The sequence below is a fragment of the Microplitis demolitor genome, chromosome 6 (genome assembly GCF_026212275.2).
Source record: "Microplitis demolitor isolate Queensland-Clemson2020A chromosome 6, iyMicDemo2.1a, whole genome shotgun sequence".
NCBI lineage: Eukaryota > Metazoa > Arthropoda > Insecta > Hymenoptera > Braconidae > Microplitis > Microplitis demolitor.
In genome coordinates, this window is record NC_068550.1 from 6,678,546 (window position 1) to 6,706,190 (window position 27,645).

At 29.1% G+C, this 27,645-nt stretch overlaps 4 protein-coding genes across 11 annotated transcripts in view; 2 read left to right on the forward strand and 2 right to left on the reverse strand.

Annotated features, from left to right (window-relative positions):
- LOC103579879 (ankyrin repeat domain-containing protein 12) overlaps positions 1-4,406 on the reverse strand; it is a 19,738-nt gene extending 15,332 nt beyond the window's left edge. The window contains exons 1-4 of the mRNA XM_053740030.1: positions 3,102-4,406; positions 2,562-2,860; positions 1,698-1,827; positions 412-1,634 (exon numbers count right to left, since the gene is read on the reverse strand). Coding sequence (XP_053596005.1) covers positions 412-1,634; positions 1,698-1,827; positions 2,562-2,860; positions 3,102-3,365 — 1,916 coding nt within the window. The 5' untranslated portion in view covers positions 3,366-4,406. The remainder of the gene's footprint in view (positions 1-411; positions 1,635-1,697; positions 1,828-2,561; positions 2,861-3,101) is intronic.
- LOC103579875 (neurogenic protein big brain) overlaps positions 1-18,202 on the forward strand; it is a 22,799-nt gene extending 4,597 nt beyond the window's left edge. Inside the window, exons 2-7 of one of the 8 annotated variants that reach the window (XM_053740051.1) lie at positions 4,577-4,897; positions 4,982-5,094; positions 6,318-7,857; positions 7,997-8,123; positions 15,921-16,116; positions 16,905-18,202. In XM_053740051.1, the coding sequence (XP_053596026.1) occupies positions 7,551-7,857; positions 7,997-8,123; positions 15,921-16,116; positions 16,905-18,053 (1,779 nt within the window). In that variant the 5' untranslated portion in view covers positions 4,577-4,897; positions 4,982-5,094; positions 6,318-7,550 and the 3' untranslated portion in view covers positions 18,054-18,202. Of the gene's footprint in view, positions 1-4,576; positions 4,898-4,957; positions 7,858-7,996; positions 8,124-15,920; positions 16,117-16,904 lie in introns of all 8 variants that reach the window. The other 7 variants (XM_008561438.2, XM_053740050.1, XM_053740052.1 and 4 more) reach the window with 7 other exon arrangements.
- Positions 18,203-18,360: 158 nt separating this feature from the next.
- LOC103579880 (transmembrane protein 50A) lies at positions 18,361-21,644 on the reverse strand. The gene is made up of 4 exons (XM_008561446.3): positions 21,384-21,644; positions 20,792-20,898; positions 19,067-19,227; positions 18,361-18,623 (listed from the first exon to the last, which is right to left on the reverse strand). The coding sequence occupies exons 1-4, from the start codon at positions 21,480-21,482 to the stop codon at positions 18,517-18,519; spliced, it is 474 nt and encodes a 157-aa protein (XP_008559668.1). The 5' UTR covers positions 21,483-21,644; the 3' UTR covers positions 18,361-18,516.
- Positions 21,645-22,849: 1,205 nt separating this feature from the next.
- LOC103579881 (calcineurin subunit B type 2) lies at positions 22,850-27,272 on the forward strand. Its single transcript, XM_008561447.3, has 5 exons — positions 22,850-23,021; positions 23,249-23,288; positions 23,633-23,844; positions 25,649-25,858; positions 26,901-27,272. Exons 1-5 carry the CDS (start codon positions 23,019-23,021, stop codon positions 26,946-26,948), a joined length of 513 nt encoding a protein of 170 aa, XP_008559669.1. The 5' UTR covers positions 22,850-23,018; the 3' UTR covers positions 26,949-27,272.
- The last annotated feature ends 373 nt before the right edge of the window (positions 27,273-27,645 follow it).

Here is a 27,645-nt window from a genome sequence, read left to right on the forward strand (position 1 = left end):
ACTTTGAAGGTCGCTATCACTGCAGCTGTAGGGGGACTTTTTTTTTTGGAGCGTTGAGAGATTATGAATAACTCGCTGAATTTTTAATTTTTTGGTCCAAAAATTTTATCTTATATTCATTATATATCCTCAAATATATCCTTAAAACATTAAAACATTCTATGCTGTAATTTTCCTTAAAAAAATTCCCAAAAATCATCTTTTTTTTCAGGCGGTCACACTAGTGGCCCCCCTTAAGGGCGACTTAAGGGTTAGTTTCGAAGGTTGGGGGTCTGAGATTTTCGGCTGGCATAGAAGCATCTATGAGCGAAACATTTCAGAAATCTAGTTATCTAGTAGAATTTTTTTTTCGTTGCGCGAAAAATGTTTCGATCTTTGGGAACGTTCAGTATATTAAATTCATCAACATACCCATATTTAGCAAAATTAGAGTAAGCCTTCAAAAAAAAATGGCTCATATTTCTATCATTATCAGTCCACATGTCACGTGAGACTTTCCATTTATCTGGAAAAAATTCTTGATCCATAAACGGTGCACCAGTTAACCATAAATATTCAGTATCATGTGGAACTCTTCGCCAGTGATCTAAATTAAGTGCTTCAACACTTGTATTTAAAACATATAAATAAACTGGTACTTTTTTTTCAACCAACAATTTAGCCATTTTATCAAAAGGCGCAACATAATGAAAATCGGACAGTAAATTTATCAATTGGTCGCGTATTAATGTTACATTTTTAGGATCCGGCCAGAATGTATACATATATTTTATAGCTTCGTAAGCACCATAAGGATTGAGAGTATAATTATAACGTAAAACCATTTCCCAAATTTTTTGATTAAATATTTCTTCATCAATACGATATTGTCTTCGACGTAATGTTTCATTATTGAATATCATCCAAGCGGCTTCTTGGGTTGTAACGCCAGCCATGTAAGCGATATCGCGTCTAAATCGATTGGCTTTGATACTTTGTTCAGGCGTTTCGGTAAAAAAGTGCCAATCTGATGCCCGCCAATCATCATATAAATTATCTGGCGGTACAGTAAAATTTCTATCCAATACTGGCGCCCAAGGAAACATACCAACATGCGGTTGTAATTCGGAATTACCGTGATCGAGATAACTTCGCCCGGTATAGAGACAATTGAATAGTTCTTGACTATTTACTATATTGCAACCAAGTGATTCAGCATAGACACGTGATGTGTTTTGTACGCGATATTTGTCAACGATAAAGGCCCAATCGGCTAATGCTGATCCAGATTGTGCTATTACTTTTGATACCATATGAGCAGTGCGTGGTGCCACCATAAGTAATCCAGCACTCGCCGCTCCAGCACCTGGTCCGAATAGTGTAATTGATTCACGATTACCATTAAATGATTTGATGTTATCATACACCCACTTAAGCGCCATTTCTTGATCTAAAATTCCATAATTTCCTGGACTGTATTCATCGCCTGTACTCAGAAAACCCAATGCACCTAGACGGTAATTTATTGACACGACTATGACCTCATAAAAGCCAGCCAACATGTGCCCAGGAAATAGATTACTTGCTCCGTGTGTAAATTCACCGCCGTGAATGTAAAACATGACGGGATATAATTTAGGAACACCGGTTACGAACTAAAATAATAAAATTGATTTTAGTAATACCTTTACTTTAAATAGTTATTTTAAATGTCTTACAGAAGGGGTAAAGATGTTCAAGTACAAACAATCTTCATCAACATCACGAATTCCTTTTGTGGCACCAGTATAATTACTCGGCTGAGGACAAGCTGGTCCCCAATCGACCGCTTGCAATAATTGCCAACCTCTATTTAAAAAAAAAAATCCAATTTATTATTTATAAAATCTTTTGCAGTCATATCACTCAAGTGTTTAGATTCTAATAATTTTCCTAGCAGCATTCTTAAGGAAGTCTTACAAAAATCTGTATCTTCAGTCTTCAGCAAGTCTGCATCACCAGTCTTGGACAAGTCTGAGGCAAAATACTTCCGTAAGATACGTTAAGTAAATCTGTTAAGATGCATTAGCTCAGACCTGCTACAGAATTACTTGGTACCTTGACATGGCCACCCTTACTTCGTTACTTCGTGAGCTGTCTATTCAGTATTAGTCTAGTAAATTCAGTGGCGCTTACTAAATATTCAATATAATTTTATCGAGTGATAATATTATTAATTTGTAGAACTTTAAATTTAAATGAGGACCACTGAGTCAGCTAGAGGTACTGTGTGTTGAGCTTGGAGTAATTCGGAGAAAAAGAAACCCGATATTTTAAGCGATTCTGCAGCAACTCTGACCTAACATTGATATATAGTTGACATATTGGTTAAGAATTGCTGCAGACTGTTTCTACAAATTTCTGTAAGCCTTTAAGAAGAATCTTAAGCAAGATTTGATGAAATCTTTGGCAAGTATACTTATAAAATACAACTTCTTCAAGTCTTATTTAAATCTACCGTAAGAAACTCGCTGAAGGACATTCGTCAAGTAACTTCCTTAAGACAATGCTACCAGAGTTTATTTAAAAAACAATTAACAAACCTATGAGTACGAGGTGGTTTAAACCTGCCCTCCGAAGTTGGTGGCATAGCATAAGGTATTCCTAGGAATACATTTACTTGAGCAGTGACACGTTCAACAGGCATACTCCAGGGCCGATGACGTGCTTCCGGATGGTCATATAAATTAACTTTGAAACCTTGAACTCTACCATAATTCGTACTGATATATATATCACGATTCTCTTCAAGTTTTTTCGAATCAGGTCTCATTCTACCCTGAAGATCTTCCCGCCACCGACCAAGAATCCCTGGCAAATGTTGATATCTCGATTGATCATCCTAATTACAACAATACCCAGGATATACTTGATTATTAAAATATTTCTTTTGTTTACTTATTAAAAATAATAACACGGAATGTGTATTGTTGTGCTCCATAATTATAAACAGACAGCTTTTACTTTCTAAATGCCATCATATGAACACACGTAATAGATGTTAGCTGATGATGGATAATAAAGTAAATTAAGCCATGCATTTATCTATATTTATATTGTAAGAATATTTAAAAATGTCTTACTCCAAAGTGGAATCGATCTTCAGGAGCACGAGTTGGAACTCGGGATATAGGATCCAAGTAGCTGGACTGATACCCATATCTTCTGTCTTTGTAAAAATAAGTTTGATAGCCAGGACTACCTGGCGGTAAATAAACACCTTCGCGACTGTACTGATTATATTGACTTCCGTATCTCGAATCTTGACAGCTTATAATATTAACTGTTAATAAACAAAAGAAAGTGACGCGCCCTATAAAGGTGTGCACTTTGTCTTGAGTATCCATTTTGCCGCGTGCGGCAGACTCACTGCATTAACTGGAACACATTCAATGGTGTGTACTCGCGTCCTCCCACTCTATGCACTACATGCTCTGTACAATGTAATGCATTAATACATTACATATATGTATATGTATATATAAAGTGATTCTTTAGTTCGTAAACGTATTTACCCCACTCTCACTGACACTGCCACACCTTGATAGATCATCAGGTAAGTATACGATCAACGCTCGATGGCGCTACCTGTACTACTTTTTATCCATTTCCCGCCGATAAATGTTTTATCATAAAGTTTATACTTTTTTATACGATTGTAGATAAGATTATTATTTCATCGGGCGGGCAGCACATCGCTTTCACTGGCAATGAATCATGATTTAATTAGATCATCGTTTGTGCGTAAAGAGGAACTCATTCATTGGTCGCTACGAGCTACCAGCAGTACTTTTAAATGAAATAATTGTTCTCATAATTTCTTATGTATCTTTTAATCTATATAGTTTTTTATAAGTACAAATATATAACTCATTTAATTAGGTATAAAATAATTTCTGGAAAAAGGATATTGGGATTTTTTTTTCTGTAAATTATTACGTTTAAAATGTCGTTGTAACGTAAGATATTAGGGTGTACACATCGAAAGAAAAATTCCCTCAAAGTTTGAGCTCTTAATATTAATTTTAAGTACTTCCTTTTTCATTTAAAATTTTTCGTTTTTAAAAAGCATGTAAATCGAATAACTTTTTTTTTTTAATTACTATAACTTAGCCGGATTTTAAGCTATGGTTTTGAAACCAGTTTTTATTTGTAGAGTGTCTGTTGCTTTTTGAAAGTCTATAAAACGATTTTGCTCTAACTCGAGCCATGTCGATTGTATCAGCTCCGAAAGTCAATTTTTTAACTTTTTTCATATATTTTTGATAATAGTGAAAAAACGACTCATCTTACGAAAAATATGCACAGTACCAATCTTGTAGGAAATTTTGTCTTCTACAAAATTGTTTATTGCACTGATATTGCTAAAATGTATTGTTCATAAGATACGAGCAGTTGAACATTTTACAGTAAAAAAATTTGTAATCTTAATATAATGATTTTTTTTTAATGTAAAATGTCCAACTGCTTGTATTTTATAAACAGATATGTCTCATATATTTATCTTGGTTTTTTATCAATAAAAATATATATAGTAGTAGAATATTGTTATCTATAGAATTTCCGTACGTCAGAAAAGACGGAAACAAGGGAATAAAATATCTCCCTGGTATTATTGAGGGTCAGTAAATTTCAGAGGAGTCACAGCACAAAACTAGACATTTGAAGGGTCAATATATTTTTTGGAGATCGATTGCCCCTAGGTGAGTTTTGAATCATCCGTAGATGGGGAAAGTAAAAAAAAAATAAATTTGTTGAGAAAAAATTTTTACTCTGAAATAAATTGCAGCAGGACAAGGAAATGTAAGGGATTAATTTTGAATTTTTTTTGTTTCTTCATCTGTATGGAGTTCAAATATTTTTTTTCAGATAATATTACGTAAGATTTAATTTCTTTTTTAATTTAATTTAAAATTTAAAAATATTTTTTCAATTTCAGTTCCATTTTAATAACTTTCAACAGATGCCCAGATGTTCCTTCGAGAGGATGCCAGAGTAAATATATATAAGATGCGGGTGTAAAAAAAATTACGACGACTAATATTTCTTGAGCCAATGGAAACTTTTAATGATTTTGTGAGTACTCGTGTACTAATATACCAATGGAGACTTTTATCTGATCAGAATTATAACGATATATTTATATGTATATATATATATATACTATAGCTAGTGTAGACTCCACTATATTTAATTTTAAATTCTTAGCGCCACGTCATTCTGCAAAACTTTAATTTTTCAACTGCTCTTTCTTCAATGTTTCGGAATTTTTTTTAGGGTTCCTTCCCACTCTTCTGAATAATTAAACTCACAGATGTTTATATATATGAATATCCCTAATGTATCTATACAAAAAACTCTATCTTTAATTTATAAACGTAAATAGAGATATGTTTCTCAGTCAATGTATAAACTAATTTACTAGAACTAAAACTAAAACTCTACAAAAAATAACCGTTTATATTTAAGTGAAGTCAAAATATTTATATATACCTAACTATGGGAATTTGAAGTTCTTATAAATAATGGAACTATAAACTATTGGCACATTTAATTTAAGGGGGAATACTAGTGTGAAATTTTGAAAAAATCAATTTTTTTTTTTTGCATTTTTCGGTAGCCTATAGCTTCAAAAATTACATACTATAATTTCAAATGCATGTCGAAAATAGATTTTTTGAGTTACAGCGATTTGAAGAGCAGCCGCTTATCGGTTCTCAAAAATACATTTTTCAAAATTGCTGCAGTTATAACTCGAAGACAAATCATCCGATCGATTTGTTTCGAATCGCAGTTTCTTTTATATATGTTTCTACGTACCATGAACCTTCAGTTTTCCGATCGAATCAAAACTATAATTTTGGCAGGCCAAAAATCATTAAATTTTCACGTGAAATTTGAATTGCTTTTAAAAACTCCACCATTTTGTTAAATTTCAATTGTTTTCTTAGCCCGAGGGTCATGGTACAGGAAGTACCTTCTAGTTTAATAAGCTTTTTGGTTTTTTTGATTTCATGCACTTTGCAGGTCGCTATCACTGCAGCTGTAGGGGGACTTTTTTTTTTGGAGCGTTGAGAGATTATGAATAACTCGCTGAATTTTTAATTTTTTGGTCCAAAAATTTTATCTTATATTCATTATATATCCTCAAATACATTCTTAAAACATTAAAACATTCTATGCTGTAATTTTCTTTAAAAAAATTCCCAAAAATCATCTTTTTTTTTCTTAAAACATTAAAACATTCTATGCTGTAATTTTCTTTAAAAAAATTCCCAAAAATCATCTTTTTTTTTCAGCCGGTCACACTAGTGGTCCCCTTCAAAAAAAATATTACTGTCAAAAAAAAATTTCTCAAATTTATAAGAAAATTACTCAAAGTTATTAACAAGTTAAAATCAGTCATAAATTTTTAAGTAATGTCAAATTTCGAGTTGAAAGTCACAAGAATCAAAATCACAATTTAATTTATTCAAATAATTTTCAGTATTCAGTACAGTTATAAAATAAAAAATTCATAAACGCTACTATAATCCCAAAAAGTGCAGATGTCTAACGTTTCTAATTAAAAAATATTTTTTTTTGTAAAAATATTCATTCTATTTTTCGATATTTCATTGTAAGATTTAGAGTAAAAGAAATTTTTCCGTAAAAGGTGAAATAAAATTCTATATTGTAACTGCATACCTGTACATCTTTAAATTCTAAGGGTATTAAAGTATGTGTATCTAAATAGCCTGATGGTCTGTAGTCTGTAGTGTAAAATTTATCTGGCCTCCGGCAGTTGGTTTAAAACTTTTAGCATTATATTCAATTCCAAAGGATCTCTTCCAGGACCAGGACTGTGTTGGGTGACTACGAGTTCAAGTTCGGCATTTTAAAATACAGACTACATAAATACATATATATTTTCGTATAGTAGTATGGGTTACAGTTGAGATGATGGTGGTGATGGTGGTGGTGGTGGCGGTGGCTGATGTTAAGAGTGGGGGTGTCTGAACTCGTCAGGGTGTCAGGCAAAAGCAAGAGAAGCATCAGGCAGTTGTTGAGACCACTTGTTTCATTTTAGTTTGAGATTTAACATTCACTTAAAACCAAGTTGCCAAACCGGCAACATCATTTTTAAAAATTATTTTTCTTTGTTTACAAAATAATATTAATTAGTGATTTAATTTATTAATTGATCAGTGGTTTTATCAGTATAGTAAAATTTGTGATCAAAATTTTTAAATATTTGAATAAATGGAGAGCAGAACAAAAGTTTTAAGTTTTTTATAAATAAATTGCCAGGGCGAATTAAATTTACTTAAAAAAAAAATTAGTAAATAAACTAGAATTAATAGAAAGGGTGAGCAAAGTCCGTAGATATGCTCTTCAATTAAAGTTAATTTAAACTCATTTTATGAGTACTCTTCAGTAGTCTCATTGACGAAAGAATCTTCCGTCAAAGGTCAACGTCAGTGCGAGTGTTTGAAATTATTTATTTTTATTAATTGTTTGTTTAATTAATCAATAAATAAATAATAAAAAAAATGGCTGAAGCAACTCGAGACTTAGACATGCATATTATTAATTTGCTGACCAAAATATCAGCAATTCAAGCGAAATCAAAAGATCGCAGTAAAAGTCATAGAATCCCAATGTCTACGGAATTAAGAAGTTTTGAATTATGGAAAGCGATTGCTATTGAATGTTTATCAACATTTTTATTCACACTTATTGTACTTGGAGCAGCTTGCTCTTCAAATGTTTACGGAAGTGGATTGTCTGTACTCTCAACAGCGATTGCATCTGGATTTACTATTGCTGCTATTTATTTAATATTTGGCCATATCAGCGGTAAATATATTTATATTCTTTTAAATTAATATTATATTTTATTACAACAGCGGAAGATCTTTTTGTTATTTAAATATACTTTATCTTATCTTCATACAGATATTAAATATTGTACTTATATATATTTTTTTTTATTTAGGAGGTCACGTTAATCCAGCAGTGTCACTGGCATTTGCAATTACAAGAAAAATATCACCACTACGTGCAACTTTGTATGTAGCAGCACAATGCGGTGGTGGAATCGCTGGTGCGGCAGCTCTTTATTTGTAAGTATTTTTAAATTTATTAATTATACTGAAAGGTATGGAAGATAATAAGTTAGCTGATATATTTATATATATGAGGGCGGCAATATTTTTTTTTATTCTGCTCACAGAAATAAACTTTAGTTTAAAATATTTGAAGTCTAAGTTTCGAATCAATCAAAAATTTTCTAGGGGGCGCGCAATAATTCAAATTTTTGAAAATCAATGAAAATCTATTTTTTTTAAGTCTTTGAGTTTTCCAAAAGTTTCTGTTTAATAATATGTATGAAAATTTTTTGACGATATGTGTTCATATTTATTTATTTGTATAGAAAATGACAAAAAAAATAGTCTAAGATAATTCTATAAATAATCAATTCAATAAATTTATTTTCAAAAATATTGAGCGACCTTTAAATATTAACATTTTGATATATTTTTCTACGATTCATGTAGAAAAGATTGAACTTGTGAGCAACCAAAGAGTTTCAAAAAAATAAAAAATTGGTTTTCGTTGACTTTTGAGTTTGAAAAATTTTGAGCGATCTTTAAAAAAGTGTTGATTGATTTGAAATTTGAAAACGAGTCTTTAAGTACTTCGAACTAAAATTTTTTCAAGTGAGCATCAAAAAATAAAAAGGTATATCATTCACGTAAGATAATTAAAATGAATATAATAATAATAGTAGTAGTAGTCATAATAAAAAATAAAGGTACTCGTGCGTCGTCGAGTTGCACCTGCCTTGTATATGTACCTCAAAAAGTAAAGAAAGACGAAGGAGAGAAAACGCCGACGCGGACACGGACGTAAGTGTATACAACAGCTGCCGCAGATGTTTCGTGGACCAAAACGATTGAGAATTATGATCGAGTAAAGACGATGATAAAGAAGTTTAAGTTTAAGTAGGAGTATGAGGTAGAAGAGAGGGAGAGACTTAAAAAAAAAAGGATCACGAGTTTGAGATAATGAATACCTGCGCGAGGTGGGACATGTTTCAAAAACCGCTGTAGATATTTATTAAAATTGGTCTCATTCGTATCTATAGTCAGCAGATGTTTCTTTTCTTATTCTTACTCCTCCTCTTCCTCTTTTTCATTTAATTATTTTTTTTTTTTCAAGTATTTGTTTGCTATCTTTTTTTTTTTTTTTTTTTTTTTTTAAGACTTGCGTACGTCTAAAATATTACGGATATTATTTTTTTAAACAATAGAAGTTCATTGCATAGAAGATAGATCGGGTAAAATGAACATCCGTTGTTTTTTTTTAATAATAATAATAAATTAATGAACTAATTTTAGAGACAGTAGTGAAGATTTTCTTTAGCACAAGATTTATGGGTTCAGTCTACATAAATAGCATTAAATGTTTCTCTTAATACATATATATATATATATATATATATATATATATATATATATATATACAGTGTCGACAGAAAAGATATATTTATAAACATTATTAATATACACGGAACTCAGTATGATAAAAAAAAATATTTACTAACTTAGGGGAACCACTAGTGTGACCGCCTGAAAAAAAGATGATTTTTGGGAATTTTTTTAAGGAAAATTACAGCATAGAATGTTTTAATGTTTTAAGGATATATTTGAGGATATATAATGAATATAAGATAAAATTTTTGGACCAAAAAATTAAAAATTCAGCGAGTTATTCATAATCTCTCAACGCTCCAAAAAAAAAAAGTCCCCCTACAGCTGCAGTGATAGCGACCTTCAAAGTGCATGAAATCAAAAAAACCAAAAAGTTTATTAAACTAGAAGGTACTTCCCGTACCATGACCCTCAGGCTAAGAAAACAATTGAAATTTAACAAAATGGTGGAGTTTTTAAAAGCAATTCAAATTTCACGTGAAAATTTAATGATTTTTGGCCTGCCAAAATTATAGTTTTGATTCGATCGGAAAACTGAAGGTTCATGGTACGTAGAAACATATATAAAAGAAACTGCAGTTCGAATCAAATCGATCGGATGATTTGTCTTCGAGTTATAACTGCAGCAATTTTGAAAAATGTATTTTCGAGAACCGATAAGCGGCTGCTCTTCAAATATCTGTAACTCAAAAAAACTATTTTCGACATGCACTTGAAATTGTAGTATGTCATTTTTGAAGCTATAGATTATCGAAAAATGCAAAAAAAAAAAATTGATTTTTTCAAAATTTCACACTAGTGGTCTCCTTTAAAAATAAAAATAAAATCTTAGAATTTTCGAGTAAAAAAAAAAAATTGCTAATTATTGGGAGGCTCTTAACTTTATTAAAAAAAAAAAAATATCTAAAATATGACTTAGTGATTAAAAAAAGTAACCAAGCATTAGACCATAAGTTTCTACAAACGTATTTGAGGTCACATAAAAAAAAATAAAAAGGTAACAAGTGTGCGATATGTACCGAAATAATAATCTAACAATACTCTAGTTAAAGCTAGAGCATTATTCTATTGGAAATACGAGGGCATAGGTCTCAAGAGAACACTGCGAACGTTTTTCGTCCTCCCCCTGATAAAAAAATAAAAATCCTTGGATCCTTACATCTGTTCGTATTAGACACATACTTTGCATTCAATATATCTGTCTATATCTATATATACATATATAACAACTTTATACTTTACACTTTTGTATGTATAAAATATATATAGATATTTATAAATCTGTAACTAATATAAGATACCTTTTTGTGTATCTTTAAATTCATATGTTGGATTGAAATAAACAAAAAGTAGGTGGTTGTCACTGATGGAATGGAGGAAACAGCTGTAAGGATGCAGGTGCTAGTCCCTGTGAGGTCGATTTAGCTGAACGAGGAATGAGGAGTGTGTGTGTGTGTATGTGCCTGACACAACCGGATGCCTCGACCCTCTTTTACTTACACATTCATATAAATATAAATTTTTATTCAATCAATTTTCAAGATTTTTAAATCAGAACAAATAATTTTCTGATTTTCGTTGACGTTCATGTTTAAAAATATGAAAAAAAAAACATATATATTTATCTTGGATTAGACGCAATATCACGTGTTGGTTCAGGGTCTGCGTAAATTTTTACTAGTCTAGAGTCTAGACTCCTTTATATACGGGATTTAAACTGTCTAAGCTCAGGTTTAGGTCACTGTTAGCAAAGTACTTTTATCGATAGGCGAATTCTATATTGGAGTTTTATTTTATTTATAAGTTTAGTGACTTAGAAGTTCAATACACTGTAAAAAAATTTTGGAGTGAAGGAAGAGCGAATGACTGTCTTATTATTTATTCCCCTTGGGGTAAAATTCACTCTAAAGGGAATTTTTTTTTGGTATTTAAACTCTGGCTCGGAGCGGAATTCACACAGAAAAAAAATATTTTTTGGCGCAAAAAATATTTTGCTCTATAAATTGAAGACTAAAATTTTCTTAAGACTGGAAAAAATTTTTTGGCGTAAGAATTTTGTTTTTGCTCCAAAAAAATTTTCTCTCTCCCCAAGATTATTTTTGTTTCCAATTTATAAAAAAAAAAAAATTTCTTGGGGCGAGTAAAAATTTTTTGAGCTAAATTTTTTTTTTCTGTGCACTCCTTAAGTCATTTTTTTTTTCAGTATTAAATCTCCGAATCGGAGTAAATGCGGATTTAAATAAAATCCTTAATTACTCCCGATTTTTTACAGTGTACGTGAGTAGTTAAAAATAGTTTTTTTTTATTAAAAAATTTATACTGATCCAGGTATAGTATTTGAATGTACAAAGTACACTGTACTTTTTATTGTTATGAGTTTGGGTTCTCTTTAGAATTCTTTTCGACCTGCTTGCCATAGTATTTTTTTTGCTTTTTCTTCTTCTTTACTTCTATTGCAGCCTATACTGTACTTGGATTCCCGCCCTCAGTTTAATTGTATATTATACTATATATTATAAGATTAAAAGGGACAAAAAATGTCTTAAATAAAATAACCAACGTACAAAAAACATTTTTTCTTATACAATAAAAAAAACTTTCACCTGAAAAAAAAAAAAAGTATATAGTCTTGATATTTATTTTGAAAATAAGTGTAAATTAAATAACGGATTTGCTACAAATTTCAAATTAAAAAATTTCGATTGATTTAAAAAAAAAAATTGAATTTCTTAAGGAAAACAAAAATAAAGGGACCAACAACCTGTAAGATCAAATAAAAGCAGCAGAAGATGACGACAGATGGTCGCACACGTGTTCGATTTTCTAAAAAATTATTACTTTATATTTCTTCTAACAAAAATATATACTGCTATATATTACACTCATTTTTACGCTGACTACCCGATTGAGGACTCGGCAATTAAAATCTAAAGAGAGCAAAATAAAAAAAAAAAATTTTAATCGAGAGAAGAAAATTGAAATTTGTGGGGGTGAAGTAAAAAGGTAGTAAAGTTGTCTTGATATCGCCTGATGTTAGATGTTATAATAAGAACATCTGCTTGTTGATGCATCGATCAAAAGAATCATCATCTAGTATTCTTTGTTAAAGCCTCGAGACGTCGTTTGAGATTCCAAGCAACCGTGCAACATGTGGCTGGCACGTGTTTCCCCCGTATTTCATATAACATTGCTACGATTTATATATATAGGATCGTCTCTTTTTCATTTTTTTTGGGCCCAACTTGCAGCTGCCGTCTCAAAGTAGGGACCTGGTCCTACTGCCGCTTACTGTATACTTAACAATCTTATATATACATCCTTGCCATCCAATCGTATCGTTCATTTTCCTTTACACACTTTTACGATGCCATGATGTTACGGCCTGATGGTTATTTCTTCTTTTATCTTCTCTTCTCCTTTCTTATTTAAACTTCTGGCCCTCTCTCAAAAGGATCTTGTCCAGGCCGTACCAAATGCTTTCTTTATTCTACACCCGTATAATATTATAAAGAATTTCGATACCTGACTCGTCCGTTACTATTTTCTGGATTATATATGTTATATATATATATTTATCTTTATATAAATATATGCTTTTTTCAATAACTTTTTGGGAATATTCATGATGTAATTAATAATCATGGCCCTTTCACTCCTTTTTTGGCGGTAATTTTATAAAAAGTGACAACTACTTTAGTATTTTATACTTTCTCTTAAATTTGTCTTTATTCGGAAAAAAATAATTATATATTTGGACAAATAAAAAAATAAAGGAGACAGAGAGGGGAGGGGAAGAGAGTGACAAGGGAAAGAATGACAATAAAAAAAAATAAGAAGATAAACATGTTCTTTCGTTTCCTGCGAGTTCTTTCTTTCGCGAGCGGGAAGTGGCTCAGTAGATTCTCTTTTAAATTCAAAACAGAATTCAGTCACTGCGATACCACAGAATTAAAAGTGAATATAAAAAGACCTTAGGTATTTTATACCAAGTTCTTTAAATAAAAAATACTAAACATAGAATGAAACTCATATACTATTTTAAAAATAAAAATAACTATCGAGACAATTTTTTTTCTTTTATTTTTTTATGTAATAAATTGATATGTAAAAAATGTTTTTGCATAAATATACATATATGATGTAATTAAAAAAAAAGAAAATGAATGAAGTAGTTGACCTTCTGGAATATGATCGGATTGTAAAATTAAGTTTTGATTATTACGAAATAATTAGAGATTTTAATGAATATAATTATGTTTTAATAATTAATTTATAATTATATATTGATAGCAAAAATTTTTTAAGACGCGAAAGAATTTCTTGTCTCAAAAAAATTTTTCTCATCAAAAATAATTTTTGTTTTCGATTTATAATGCAAAAATTTTTTAAAAGCAATTAGAAATTTTTCGCGCCAAGAAATTATTTTTTTCTGTGTAGACTCGAAATTTGAATTTTCAACTAATTCGAATTATTTGTCAGTTTTAAAACTATTTGTTAATAATTATAATAAATTTTTTTATAATTTAACACATATGAATTATATGTAATATTCAAAATTAAAGCCAAAGTAACGCAATAGAAATTATTTGAAAATGTAATATTTTCCTTTCTTTTTTCTCTTTCCATTTGTCAAAAGTTAAAATTAACTTCTTCCAATGTCAGTTCTAATTTTCTCTCCATATTCTAAATTTTGCTTACTTTTTTTCCACGCACACCCCTAATTTTGAGCTGTCATATTACATATAAAGATGTTAAAGTACTAAAAAAAAAAAAAACCAATGTGAGATGACTCCCACGACTATTAAAACTCAATGCATGACGCCCTATTCCCACGTAATTTTATAATGATACTTAATTCGCACGTGTCCCTCATTTTTTGGCTATTATATTAATAGACATAATAATAATAACAACAAACATAACAGATAAATCCTATTTAGCATACATACTTAAATATTCATAAAATAAAAAGTAAGAATAAAAAAAAAAAAAAAATCATTTAATTAAGTTTAATTAAACGAGCGGAATAATCGGAGATTAGCTAAAAGTTGTAGATAACCCATCGAGTATTGAAGAGAACAAGTGTTTGAAAGTCTGTCCGAGTCTGAGGGGTGTATCAATAGCTCGTTAAACGCGATGTTGAGGGGTAAAAGTATCCCCTGACAATCGGTTATAAATTTATTTAAAATGTAACGCTGCCACGCGGCGGTTCATTGCTATATACAAACATATATATATATATATATATATATATATATATATATCACCGCATCAGTACCGTTTACAAGAGGGGCTCGTTTTTCTCATCCCCCATGAACCTCCCATCGACTCCCTTGGCTGTTGTAGTTACCGTCGTCGTGTGAATCGCGGAAATAGAGTACAGGTTGGCACTCGAGTCAAGTGCAATTTCCTTTAGAATTATATTTTTAAGGGGACATACAAGCTACTACTTTTTTTTTTTTTTTTAATAAAAAGTAAAAAAACAGGTTTCAACACACAATTACTCAATTACAGTTATAATAAATCAAATACGTTTTTAAAAATTCCCATGGTAAATTTAAATTATTATCAATTTTATTCTGCGACATATGAAATTACGGTGACATTTTTACTCCAAGTGAGAGAATGGTCAATACTCAGTTTTCAAAATTTTTTTTTTAATGAATTCTGGACACATATTTGTTACTTTAAAAAAGAAAGCCTCAACTTTAATGATATGAATTTTTATTAAAAAGAAGTCAAAAGAAAAAATTATTTTTCATTCAAATAGGCTGCATTTTTTAATTTTTCAAAAGTCCTGTCGGTGGATTTTCGAAAAAAAATTTTATTCTAGACGAATACCGAAATTTTTTAGTAAATAAATTTAAAGTCTCAATGGAAAGTAATCATGACGATTTCAATTTTCAGCGGGAAAATTTCAAAAAAATCGATTGAAACTGATTTGAGATCAAAATGGCGCCCATGTCACTTAAAAGGTTAGCTTGGGAAAAAAAAATTTATAAATAGGATTTGATATATATTTCAATAGATAAAAATATAATAAATGATTCGGGGCCACACATGTGGTTCCATAAGAGAATAACTAATAAAAAAGGTCTTATTCGTGACCCCGTATGATTGTACATATCGAGTGAAAATTGGGCGACTCTTGTTCCGAACGGGGGTTGTGTATCATCACCCCGATAGTAGTCGCCAGCTAATATAAACATTATAACCCAACGGGGGTTGTTTTACTTTTTATTATCCCATTGATACACAAGGGTCGTGGTATTGCGGTAGGGTAATGACCTATGTGTGGTAAAAAAAATAATTCAAGTGTTACTGCAATACATTGCACTTCTACCCATAAGGTCCCCATATGTGACCTTACCATTTATACTCATATCGTTATATATAATAATCATAAACAAATCTTTTGTTTTTCAGTATAAATATAATCCAATTGCTGCCACCAAATGGACGTTCAATTTTGGCCCACGAAAAATTATTTTTGGAAATAACACTTTCATGGTTTATTGTTGCTGCACATTTGAAAGCAGATCCAGCTAAAAATTATTCAGCATTTCTTGCAACGCCTGCAAGTGTTCTTGCTGCTGCTTACACAGCCTCAACATTAGTAGCGGTAATTTTATTTTCGATTAATTATTTATTAATATAATTATCAGGATGATTCAAAAAATGTTTAATATTTTTTTTTACTCTTACCCTCTGAAACGTTAGTGGTTACCTAAGAGTTCGTTATTTAAATTTTAATTTCACATCTGATTAATATATAAAAGTTTTTTTTTTCATTAAAAGCTTAACTACTCTAAGTTATTGAATTCCAAAACCTTATGATAAGTCAAAATTAAGAAAAAAGAATACTTAAAAAATTATAGTTTTCATAGTAAAAACAATATTTTTGAACTCAAAAGTATTAAAATTGCAGCTCATAGTGTAATTACTAATAGATATTGTGAAAAATACAGTATAAACTAAAATTTTTATAATTTTGAGCTAGAAAAGATTGTTTACTATCAAAACTGTATTTCTTAAAGTATTCTTTTTTCCGTGCATCAATTGGCGTTTTAACTATGATAATTATGACTTGTCAAAAGGTTTCGGAAAACTTGAGAAATCAGCTTTAAAATCTATGCATAAATTAAAAAAATATTTTGTAGCTTATGAGTAATTAATCTTTTAATTAAAAAAATTTTTACCTGATAATCAGATGTGAAATCAAAATTAAAATAGCGACCTCTTAGAATTGAGCTAAAGAACTCATTTTTGGGAAGATTTTTTTCTCGGTAATCACTAACGTTTCAGAGGTTAAGAGCAAAAAAAAAAAGTTTTTTTAATCACCCCAATAATCTTGTATAAAAAAAAATCATGTTATCCAGTAAATAATAAAAATATATTTATAAATTCTAGAATCCATTTTTGAATCCAGCAAGAGCATTGGGACTGGCATTTGTAATAAACAAGTGGGAATGCCATTGGGTCTACTGGGTTGGTCCTATTCTCGGTTCAGCGATAGCTTCAGTTATCCACAGATTCGTCTTATGTTCAAAACGTCAACGAGCACGTGAATCCCGTAACATTGACGACGGCGACAATTCATCATTAAGATCTGACGAGGACACTTATGATGATTTCGATAAACCAACGGGCCCTAAATTTACGAGCGGCTATGCAACATACCGTCCAGTAACTGGAGCATCATCAATATATTCAGGACCAACAACAACAGCATTGGAACGCGTTGAATCTATTTATGGTGGCACTAAATCTCTTTACTGCAAATCACCACCATTGACTCGTGCTAATTTGAATAGATCACAAAGTGTTTATGCTAAATCAACATCATCACCGCGTGATGGTTTCGTAATTCCTAAACCAGGACCATTAGTACCAGCACAGAGTTTGTATCAAATGAGGTTGGGTCAGGCATCTTTACCATTACCATCACGGGAACCATTATCTAGTATAATTGGTGCTCCACAACAATCATCATCGACGTCATCATCGCACAATCCAACTCAAAATCACAACAGTACAAATCAAAACATGCAGAATCAACTGCAACAATGCACCCAAAGTATTTATGGTATTCGTGGGATTTCCACAAGTTTAAGTACTCGGGAAAATGGTATCTATGGTGTCACAACGGCATCAAGTATTTATGGACGAGCACCAGCGCCACCACCAGAATCACAGCAACAATCATCTGTTTCATCATCACAAGGAAACCAATCAACTTCCAGCCAATCACATCAACCACAGAATCAGAATCAGAATCAGAATCATAATCAAAATCAAAATACATCCGAAGGAGCGATAACACGTCGACCTGAGAGTATGTACGGACATATATCACGCAGAAGTGATGACTCAGCTTACGGAAGCTATCAAGGCTCAAATAGAGGCAATTACGGCAAAACAACTGGGCCGCCACCACCACCGCCATCTGGATTCATCGGGTCCGTTAGTTTTCGAGATAACAGACCGAGTCCTGGTCCCATCCAACAAAATCAAGCTCAACAAAATTACCAACGGAATTCGCCCAATCCTCAGTATTAATCGTTAATTTAGATTTTTTTAATACTTATTACATTTACTATGTATGTATAAATATATAATAAGGACATCTATTGCTCATATATTATTTTATGATTTAAAGTGATCACATTTAAAGTGATTTATTATTAAGTTACTAGAAAAATATTTTTAAAAAGACTGTAAATAAATCATTTTTTTTTTTTTATATTTTTTTAATTTATTATTCATTTACTTAGTAATTAATAATAGAATAAGCAATTAATTATTGTTGCATGTATGTGAGTATAGTTTAAATCAAGTCATCAATAAATAATCATAAAGAATACTATTAATATCATTATCATTATTATTATTATAAACCATTCATCATTCTCACATTACATGATACTGCTATTTTATTATTATTATTATTATTATTATTATTATTATTAAAAAAAAATTGTAAAAATTTTTTTATCATAATTTGTAATTATGCTGTTATTATTCAACCCCATTGATCTTCGGATCTTCCAAATTTGTATGTAAGTGATCCAAAAAATATAAATAAATTTTGTAACAATAAGCCAACACCTGGCCAACTGTGTTTAACATCTATTACAAATGATAATTATTTTATATAATTAGTAAATTTAAAGAAATGACAGTGTTACAATTCTACTCACAACATCTCTACTCAAGAGAAGTAGCCATAAGTCTACTCACTTATAACTTAACTCAGCCTTAACTCTACTCAGTTTTTTTTACTCAGGTTTTAATAACTTTACTCAGTTATATTTTTACTCAGCTACAACTCTACTCACAAAGAATTGCTATTTTATCGATAGACTAAAATACGTGAGTAAAGTTGTAGCTGAGTCTAGTTGAAGCTGAGTAAAGATATGATTGTCGAGTTAAACCTAAAAAAAACTGAGTAGAGTTGAGGCTGAGTAAAGTTATGAGTGAGTAGAGTTGTAGCTACTTCTCTTGAGTAGAGATGTTGTGAGTAGAATTGTAACACTGCCAAAAAAATTATAATAGTAATAGTCTTATCTTACCTTTAGCAACAAAATCAGCAAATAATATCCAACATGCAGCAATCACAGCTGCAAATCCCATAACAAGACCAACAAATAACCAACCACGTGCTCCTCTGGCACCTAAACATCCACCATTATATGCATCACCACGAATCTGGGCATTTGTTACTGAATTTATCCTAAAAAAAAATATTACAGTTTAATACAATTAATTAATTAATATTTTTTATGATTATATAGTATATTGTGTGACTAGAAGGGAAACAAATTGATTTCCTCCTGTGTCAGACAGTATATTTTTCATGATTACTTGCATTGGAACTTAAAGTTTGAGTTCAGTAGTCAATCAGAAACTAGTTAATTTAAGATCAATGCTGTGATCAAATATTAGCGTGAGCGTAAATTGTCATTTGCAATTTATAATTAAATAGAAAGTCTAAATACTATTTATTATATATATTATTAATGAAATTGAATCTTTATTTGTCATAGAATATGACTACAAAATACTATTTATTATTTATACGAATTTTTATAAAACTTTATCACAGTTAGAACTGTAATTTACGCAAGTAAAATTAATGATCTAAGGCATGTTCAGAAATGTACTCTGGGAGAGAAAGATGCAACTTCTGGGTTCATAGATATTGTAGTATTCCGAGCTTATGAATTAATATCACTTATACTACAATAAGTAGTATAGAATAAGTAGTATGATAAGACACTTAATTAGAAATAACAACACTACAATTAACAGCAGTAAAAGCTTTCTTTTAAAGGCAGGAGATATATAGTTTATTGATGTATAAATGTATGCTGTTATGCTGTCAATATATGACTGACTGACTTTAGTCGCGCATCTATGAAATAAGAGAAGGCATTTATTTTCTAGTTATTCAAATATTTTAAAAATCAGTTTCACATTCGTTACAATATTATCTGCTTAAACAAGAAGAACAATTCGATTACTATAATGCGTTTATAAACTCTGCGGAGGAGGTAAATGCAATATGTGGTGTTCTTTCATTTCTCTAGTTTTATGTAAACCACGTGACTTTCCATTGACTAAACATCTGGTTAGATATTTATCAATCTCCAGAGTGTTTTTATTAATATGTCCCTAAAATCACTCATAAAAAAATTACAAGTATCAGAGTTCAAATATCGAATGCCTTCAGTCAGTGGGCACAAACATTATTTGTTTATTTCCAAGGGATCAAACTCAAAATGTTTCTGCCCGCTGACTGAATGCATTCGAAATTTACCCGCTTGCTAATATTTGTTAGCGCCATTGAACTGAAATCAGTTTGTTTCGAGTATGATGCTGAAACTGAAAGACAATCAACCATTTTCGGATTTTTTTTTCAACAAATCAATTGCAAAAAAAAAAGAAAACTAAAAATATGCACATGTAGGAAATTAAAAAAACTACAGGTGCAATTTTTTCAAATATTTTTTGTTTTAAAATAAATCCAATAATTAGTGGATGTCAGCTAACTTCAGTATTATATTTCTAGTGACTGTACAGGCACTGAAACTTTAAGCTCCAATGCAAGCAATCATAAAAAATATATTGTGTAACTCAGAATGAAACATGATTCTAGACTGCGAGTGATGTCAGTCCTCGCTTGCAGCTTGGAAATCCGAGTTCACTCTGATCTGAAATCGTTTTGTTTCATCCTTTGTCACACAATATACCATTAAAATAAAATATTTTCATAAATAAAAATAATAAATACTTACATAAAAAGTGATATTGTACCAAAAATTCCACACACATGATATGCGCCTGACATTTCTTCAGGATATTGAGCATGGGCATCAATAATAAACCACCATCCTGTAAAAAACTGAAGAGAAATGTTTTTTTTTTTACATTTTTATAAAGATGCTGAGGTTTTTATTCAAATAATTTTAAATTAAGGAAACTAAAATCTCAACGAAAAAATAAAATATTGATAGAAAAAAAAAATGTATCAAGTATAGAAGCTGTGACTAAAGAAAAATATTTTTAAAAATTTATGACAAGTAGTAACAAACACACTTAAGCTGTCGGATTTGATACTTCCAGTATCAAAAATTTATTAAAATTAAAAAAGTCCCACCTTTTATTTAAATTCCAAATACTGATACCTTTGATAAATAATTATAAAACAAATTTATAGGAATTTATAACCTACACGCTGTTTTTAATAATTAAAATAAAAATAAAATTTATTTTTAACAATAAAAAATACTGAGGAATAAAATCTACTTATATTTTCGTATTTTAACAGAAATGCTGATCAATTGTATCCTTATATGTAAACATAAATAAAATATATTTTTTTTTTACCAGAGTACCAGCGAGCATTGACATCAATGCATTACGTTTTTCTCCAGCTTCAAACCAAACACAAGATGGAATTTGTATATTTTCTAAGCAAGACGTCATATTTATATTTGTTTGTTTATTGTAAATACTTTAAAATGTAGTTTGTAATCAAACTAATGACACAAATCCTTATAAAATAAAGTGACAGCTCGAAATAATCGAATCCTTAGGTTTTGTTTTCATTAATTCAGTACAGTACAGGACTATCCTAATCTTGATGTTAATAAAAATAATAAAATAAAGATGGCGCGAAATGATGAGTGTGAATGTGAATGTAGCTGACAAATGTGAATTTTAAAAATTTTTAAATAACCCAAATAGCACAGAGTCAACTTTAAGATGTCTTTTAAAAGGACAAGACAAATTTTTTTTTGTCTCAGTCATTTTTTTTTATATAAATACGACATGCAAATGCTGGTTCCGGAGACAGATCCTAGTTGTGTTGTTTTTTCTGTCTTATTCCAATTAAAAAGTCATTTAGATGACTTATTTTACCACTATTTGTAATTTACTTTTTATTGTCACTTGTGTTAAGTCTTTTAAGTAGGTATTTTATTCGATGACAAATTTCTGATCGTTTTGTCAACATATTGATGCCTTATCGACAACTCAAAAATATGCCTAAAAACTGATATCTTGTAGATGTCACAAAGAAAAATGTGCTACCTGGAAAGTGAATTAAATGTAAATTGAATAGAATTTAAAAAAATATGAGCGTGAATGTATACCCAAGTGGCCAGGCTCACTTTTTGTTAGCTTTTAGTTGCCCGTTCCAAGTCAACTTTCTGCTATTCTAAAAAGTTAATAAAATGGTGACAAATAGAATTTTTAAAAAGTCAACTTTTAAAAGTAGTTACCAAAAAAATTTTGACAAAACGTAACATAAAAAATGTTAGTAAGTAGTTATTATAAAATAATGTGATAAATTATGACTATTTGGGGATAAATAAAAGTTGCCATTTTAATGCTGTCAATTTGTTGTACAATAATGTTAACTAAATGTTGACTTTTTTTCTTTTTTCCATTATTCAAAAGATAACATTGAATTGTTAATGTTTTGTTAAGTCTCTTATTAAAAGAAATGATTTTTAAAACAATTAGAGAAAAAAATTTATAAATAATTTCTAATGCTTTTGAATATTTTGAATCTCCCTTCTTATGGTCATTTAACATTGCAAATCGTTTCTTTTAATCAGGACTATTTTAAATGAACATTTTGTTATATTTTAATGCTATCTTTAGATGATAACTCATAAATTACCAAGGAAAATGTTTTAAATAATTAAAAATTTGCTGTAAGATGGACCTAGTGTCAAAAGGATAAACTCACTATACTATTTTTGGTGGTTTAGTTCAATAAGTGTCCATGTGTGTGATGTAAGTACACATGTATTGACATATAGACATAGATTTTATATTTAATAACTGGCGCCTGCGCTGAAAAAATCAACTAGCCCTGGCATAGGTACTTTTATGTATAGTAGACATATATACACACACAAATATATAAATATATATGTATATCTGTAACTGATCAATTTCATCAACTTTACCAAATATCATCTGATTAGTAAACATTCGAATAATTTATATAAAATGGTAAATATATAACTTTAATTATATTTAACATATTTTTTAAAATTATTTAGTTTATTTTCACTTATATATATTTATAATAATATGACATCAATCGATTGAATACCAGAACTAAACCATTTGATTATTATCTCGTGTTTTGTAAATGAGTTTTTTTTTCTATTTGCAATAATTCGGATTTTTTATTACATATTTTGGTTGTTTTATTAAAAAACTTTTTTTTATTTTAGGGAAATGAAAGTTCTCTGCCTATGGAACTTTGTTCCAATTGTAAGTATGGTTATATTTATCATTATTATTATTATTTTTTTTTTTTTTTTTATAAAAAATATATGATACTGAAGTTAGCCGACGTCCAATAATTTTTGGATATTTTTCAAAACGATAAATTACAAAAAAAAAGTATTTTTCAAAAATTGCACTTGAAGTTGTTTTAATTTTCTACATGTGCATATTTTTAGTTTTTTTTTTTTTTTTTTTTTTTGTAATTTGTTTGTTGAAAAAAACAATTAAAAAATTGTCTTGTTAATTGTTTGCAACTTTCAGGGTAATAAAAATAATTATTTATTTATTTAGAATTATACAAAATATGAAATATTTTTTTTTTTTATTAGTTGATGCCGACGAAATAAGAAGATTAGGAAAGAGATTTCGTAAATTAGATCTTGATAATAGTGGAGCGTTAAGTATTGATGAGTTTATGTCATTACCAGAATTACAACAAAATCCATTAGTACAAAGAGTGATTGATATTTTTGACGCTGATGGTAATGGAGAAGTAGATTTCAAAGAATTCATTCAAGGTGTCTCGCAATTCAGTGTCAAGGTAATACATTTTTTTTTTTTTACTCATTCGATTAGATAATTATCAGTTTTATTCATTTCATTATCGATTATTCTTGTTTTTAATTAATTAAAAACGATTAAAATAAATTACCCAGTAATTTACCGTTGCTCCGTCTTGAACTTTTCTATATTCAAAAAAATTTTAATTTTAAATAATTGTTTAAAAACAAAAAAAAAAATATTTATTATAATAGAAAGTTTATACTGATGCGGAGCTGAATTCTTACGAGATTAGATGGGTCGTAAGCGTAGAGAAAAAATAAATTATAATTTTCCAACACTTGGAGTTGAATGAAAAATCAATTTTTATAGTCACGCACTGAAGTAATAACTTTTATCGATTTTTCATAACCCAGAAAATGTAAAATTAGGTCACGTGTGTACTCGTTTTTTTAAAGGAATATATAATTATTAAATTTTTCAAGGGTATTCTTAAACGATCCCCCTCCCCTTTTATTTAATTTATCTAGTGACTGAACTGTAATGACCTATTTAAATTTTATTAATCATTTAAGGGCATTTTCTGACAGTGTCCCCCACTTTTTAAAAATTTGTAATAACTTTCAACTGTTAAAACTGCATTCAAATTTTATTAATTAATTTCAAAAAATTAAAACCCTAAAAGAAAAACGGACAACGTAGTCGTAATTTCACCGAGGTATAGTCGTCCCGCTACTATTACTTAGCACGTATTTCCTATACCCCCACTATCCATTTTAGGACGACTTTTTCGTTGGGACTACTATAAAATTTTTTAAAAAATTGCAGCACTGTTTAGAAAATCTCATAGATTCCAATAGATTCTCATATTCCCATAGAGATTTTATAAGAGATAATGAGTTCTATGAGAAGTGCTATAGTTAAATATAGGCCTTACACATACAGCTATAAGAATCTATCAGATTTTTTAAGCAGGGAGTTGTTATCAATTAGGAATTGAACGAAATTTGTTGAGTAAATTTTAGGGTACATTCGGAAACGCTCTAGCTGTAGCTTTCGCTCTCACCATATGGCAATGTTTGATTAGAGCTAGAGCTAGAGTATTTCCGAATGCACCCTTAGTCTACGAAACTTGAAAATTCGAACTATAAAATTAACATGAAGATTTTACTGAAGTTAATTTTCCAAATTTCGTTTTACTCTCAATTGTAAGTAATTTAATTTTAAATTCTATGTATCGGTGAAATTGCGACTACGTTGTCCTTTCTTCAATTAATGCATTACCTTTTTTTTTAATTAATTGATAACATATTGATATGCTTATCCCTGTCCAAAAATTCCTATAGAATCCACTTAAATGCAGCAAAAACCGCATAGAAACCAATACAGTCTATAGGATTCTATGCGGTTTTTGTCTCATTTAAGTAGATTCTATGGGATTTTTTGGATAGGGATGACAGTTGAAAGGCATTGAAATTTTTTTAAAAGTGGGGAGGGGGGGCTGCCTAAGAATGGCCTTAATTTAAAAAAAATTAAAGCATTAGTTGGCTGCAATTATAAATTTTTTAGGTTAAAATCTATTTTACAAATTTCGTTAATGAGGAAATTTAAAATATCTGTAATTAATTTTTTTTTTAATCTTTATCCTGGCGGAATTGTAACTGCGTGGTCTTTTTTTAAATAAATGCTTCAATTTTTTTAAAATTAATTAATAACAATTAAATACGGTGATGACAGAAATTATTGGCCATATTTGAAAAGTATGGGTGGGGGTACTGCTTAAGATTTCTCTTAATTGATATCAGTAAAATATACTACATACTTATGATTAAATAATTATGTAGGGTGATAAGGAAAGTAAATTGAGATTCGCATTCCGAATTTACGACATGGATAATGATGGGTTTATAAGTAACGGCGAATTATTTCAAGTTCTTAAGATGATGGTTGGTAATAACCTTAAAGACACTCAACTTCAACAGATTGTCGATAAAACAATTTTGTTTGCCGATAAAGATGAAGACGGAAAAATTAGTTTTGAAGAGTTTTGCTCGGTAAGTTATTTCATTATTTTATTAAAACATTCATTCTTCTGGAAAGATTTTCGTTTTTAGTTACCATCGTATCACTTATTTATTTATTAATTATTTATATATTTATATATATATACCGGGTATTCCATCATAAATCACCTAATATAAGGCTTTGAAATTAATCCTTTTTGAGTTTTAATTTTTTGTGTGTTATAATAATTTTTTAAAATAGTTTTTGTATATAATGTTATTATATTTATAATCTAAAGTGTGCAAAAGCTATTTTTAATATTTATTAAAACCGTGAAACATTTAATTTAATTAAAAACTCCCCGTGTAAAAAAAATTCGTTCCAAAAAGATTTCAAAAAAGTTTTATATATGAACTTCTAAACTTGAGACAGATTAGAACTTTGAGTGGAACTTTTTTAATTTTAATAGTGAGAAAAAAAGTTTATCTAGAACTTTATATGAGTGAATTTTAAGTCAAAAAAATAATATTTTCAATACATATTTTTACTACATTTTACCCTCGTTCCGAAAAAGTTAAAAAACCTTTAATTTCGAACTTTTCATGAACAAGGATAAAATGGAGTAAACATACGTTTTGAGAAATATCTTTTAAAAACTTTCATTTTTGACTCAAAATTTACTCTTATATTTTGTTTTTTACTATCAAAATTAAAAAAGTTCTAATCTGTCTCAAGCTTAGAAATTTCACATGTCGAACTTTTTTAAAATCTTTTTAAAACAAATTTTTTTTTTACACGGCTCTGATTCAAATCGATTTAATCTCAACCAGAGTTCGCGACAACGCTTCGAGCGCTTTCCCAATCGACTGATTGATTTTAAACCGAATTTAATCCTGATTTTTAATAAGAAAAATTACAGAGTCTAGATGATTTTTCATGGAATATCATATATATAATACCATATATATAAATAATTAATACAATAATTATAAACCAACTATGTCATAAACAAAAATTCTTTCCATTAATTAATTATGTAATAAACGGATTCAATTTTTCCTTTGTCGATTAATTATTTGTTTATGCATTCAGGTTGTTGGCAATACTGATATACATAAGAAAATGGTCGTCGACGTATAATTTATTTAAATTATTTGAAAATTAAAAAAAAATACAAAATAACTTCGACATCATTATTGCATAATTACTTAAAAAAAAAAAAAAAAAAAAAAAAATAAAAACAAAAAAAAAATGTATCTCAATTTCACTCCATTTAATATTATTGATAACAGGAAGCTGAGATCTGTTTAAAAGTAATAATTATTAATTAATTGTCTTACAATTTTTAAATAAATTTTTTTTTAATTTATATCCATAATATTTATCAATCGCGACACTTTAAATTAAGAGCACAAACGAATAATAAATTTTGCTCGTTATTTCATAATCTAATTATTATTAAAGTCTACCATGTATATATAAATATACATTAATATATATATATATGTATATATATATATATATATATATATTTTTTTTTTTTGTTTACTATTTAATTATTTATTTTTTAATTACATCGAAAATAAATTTATTTTAAATTGTAATCAATTGCAATAATATTACAAAGGTTATCTAATTATTATTTTTTTGAGTTTTACAGATTTTTATTAAATATATTAATAATTATTATTGTTATTGAGGGTGTGCGAATAGTTCAAATTTATAAATAATTCAAATTCGAATACGACATTAATATAAATAATCAATTACACTTAAATAATTACTCATATATAAAGAAATTCATACATATGTATTTAATTAAATGATAAATAATTTC

Coding starts and splice junctions, on each gene's coding strand:
- LOC103579880 (XM_008561446.3), bottom strand. CDS start 21,482: ATGACGTCTTGCTTAGAAAATATACAAATTCCATCTTGTGTTTGGTTT. Junction 19,228..20,791: donor GGTACAATATCACTTTTTAT/GTAAGTATTTAT, acceptor ATTTTTTTTTAG/GATAAATTCAGTAACAAATG. Junction 18,624..19,066: donor TGCTGATTTTGTTGCTAAAG/GTAAGATAAGAC, acceptor CATTTGTAATAG/ATGTTAAACACAGTTGGCCA.
- LOC103579881 (XM_008561447.3), top strand. Junction 23,845..25,648: donor TCTCGCAATTCAGTGTCAAG/GTAATACATTTT, acceptor ATAATTATGTAG/GGTGATAAGGAAAGTAAATT. Junction 25,859..26,900: donor GTTTTGAAGAGTTTTGCTCG/GTAAGTTATTTC, acceptor TTATGCATTCAG/GTTGTTGGCAATACTGATAT.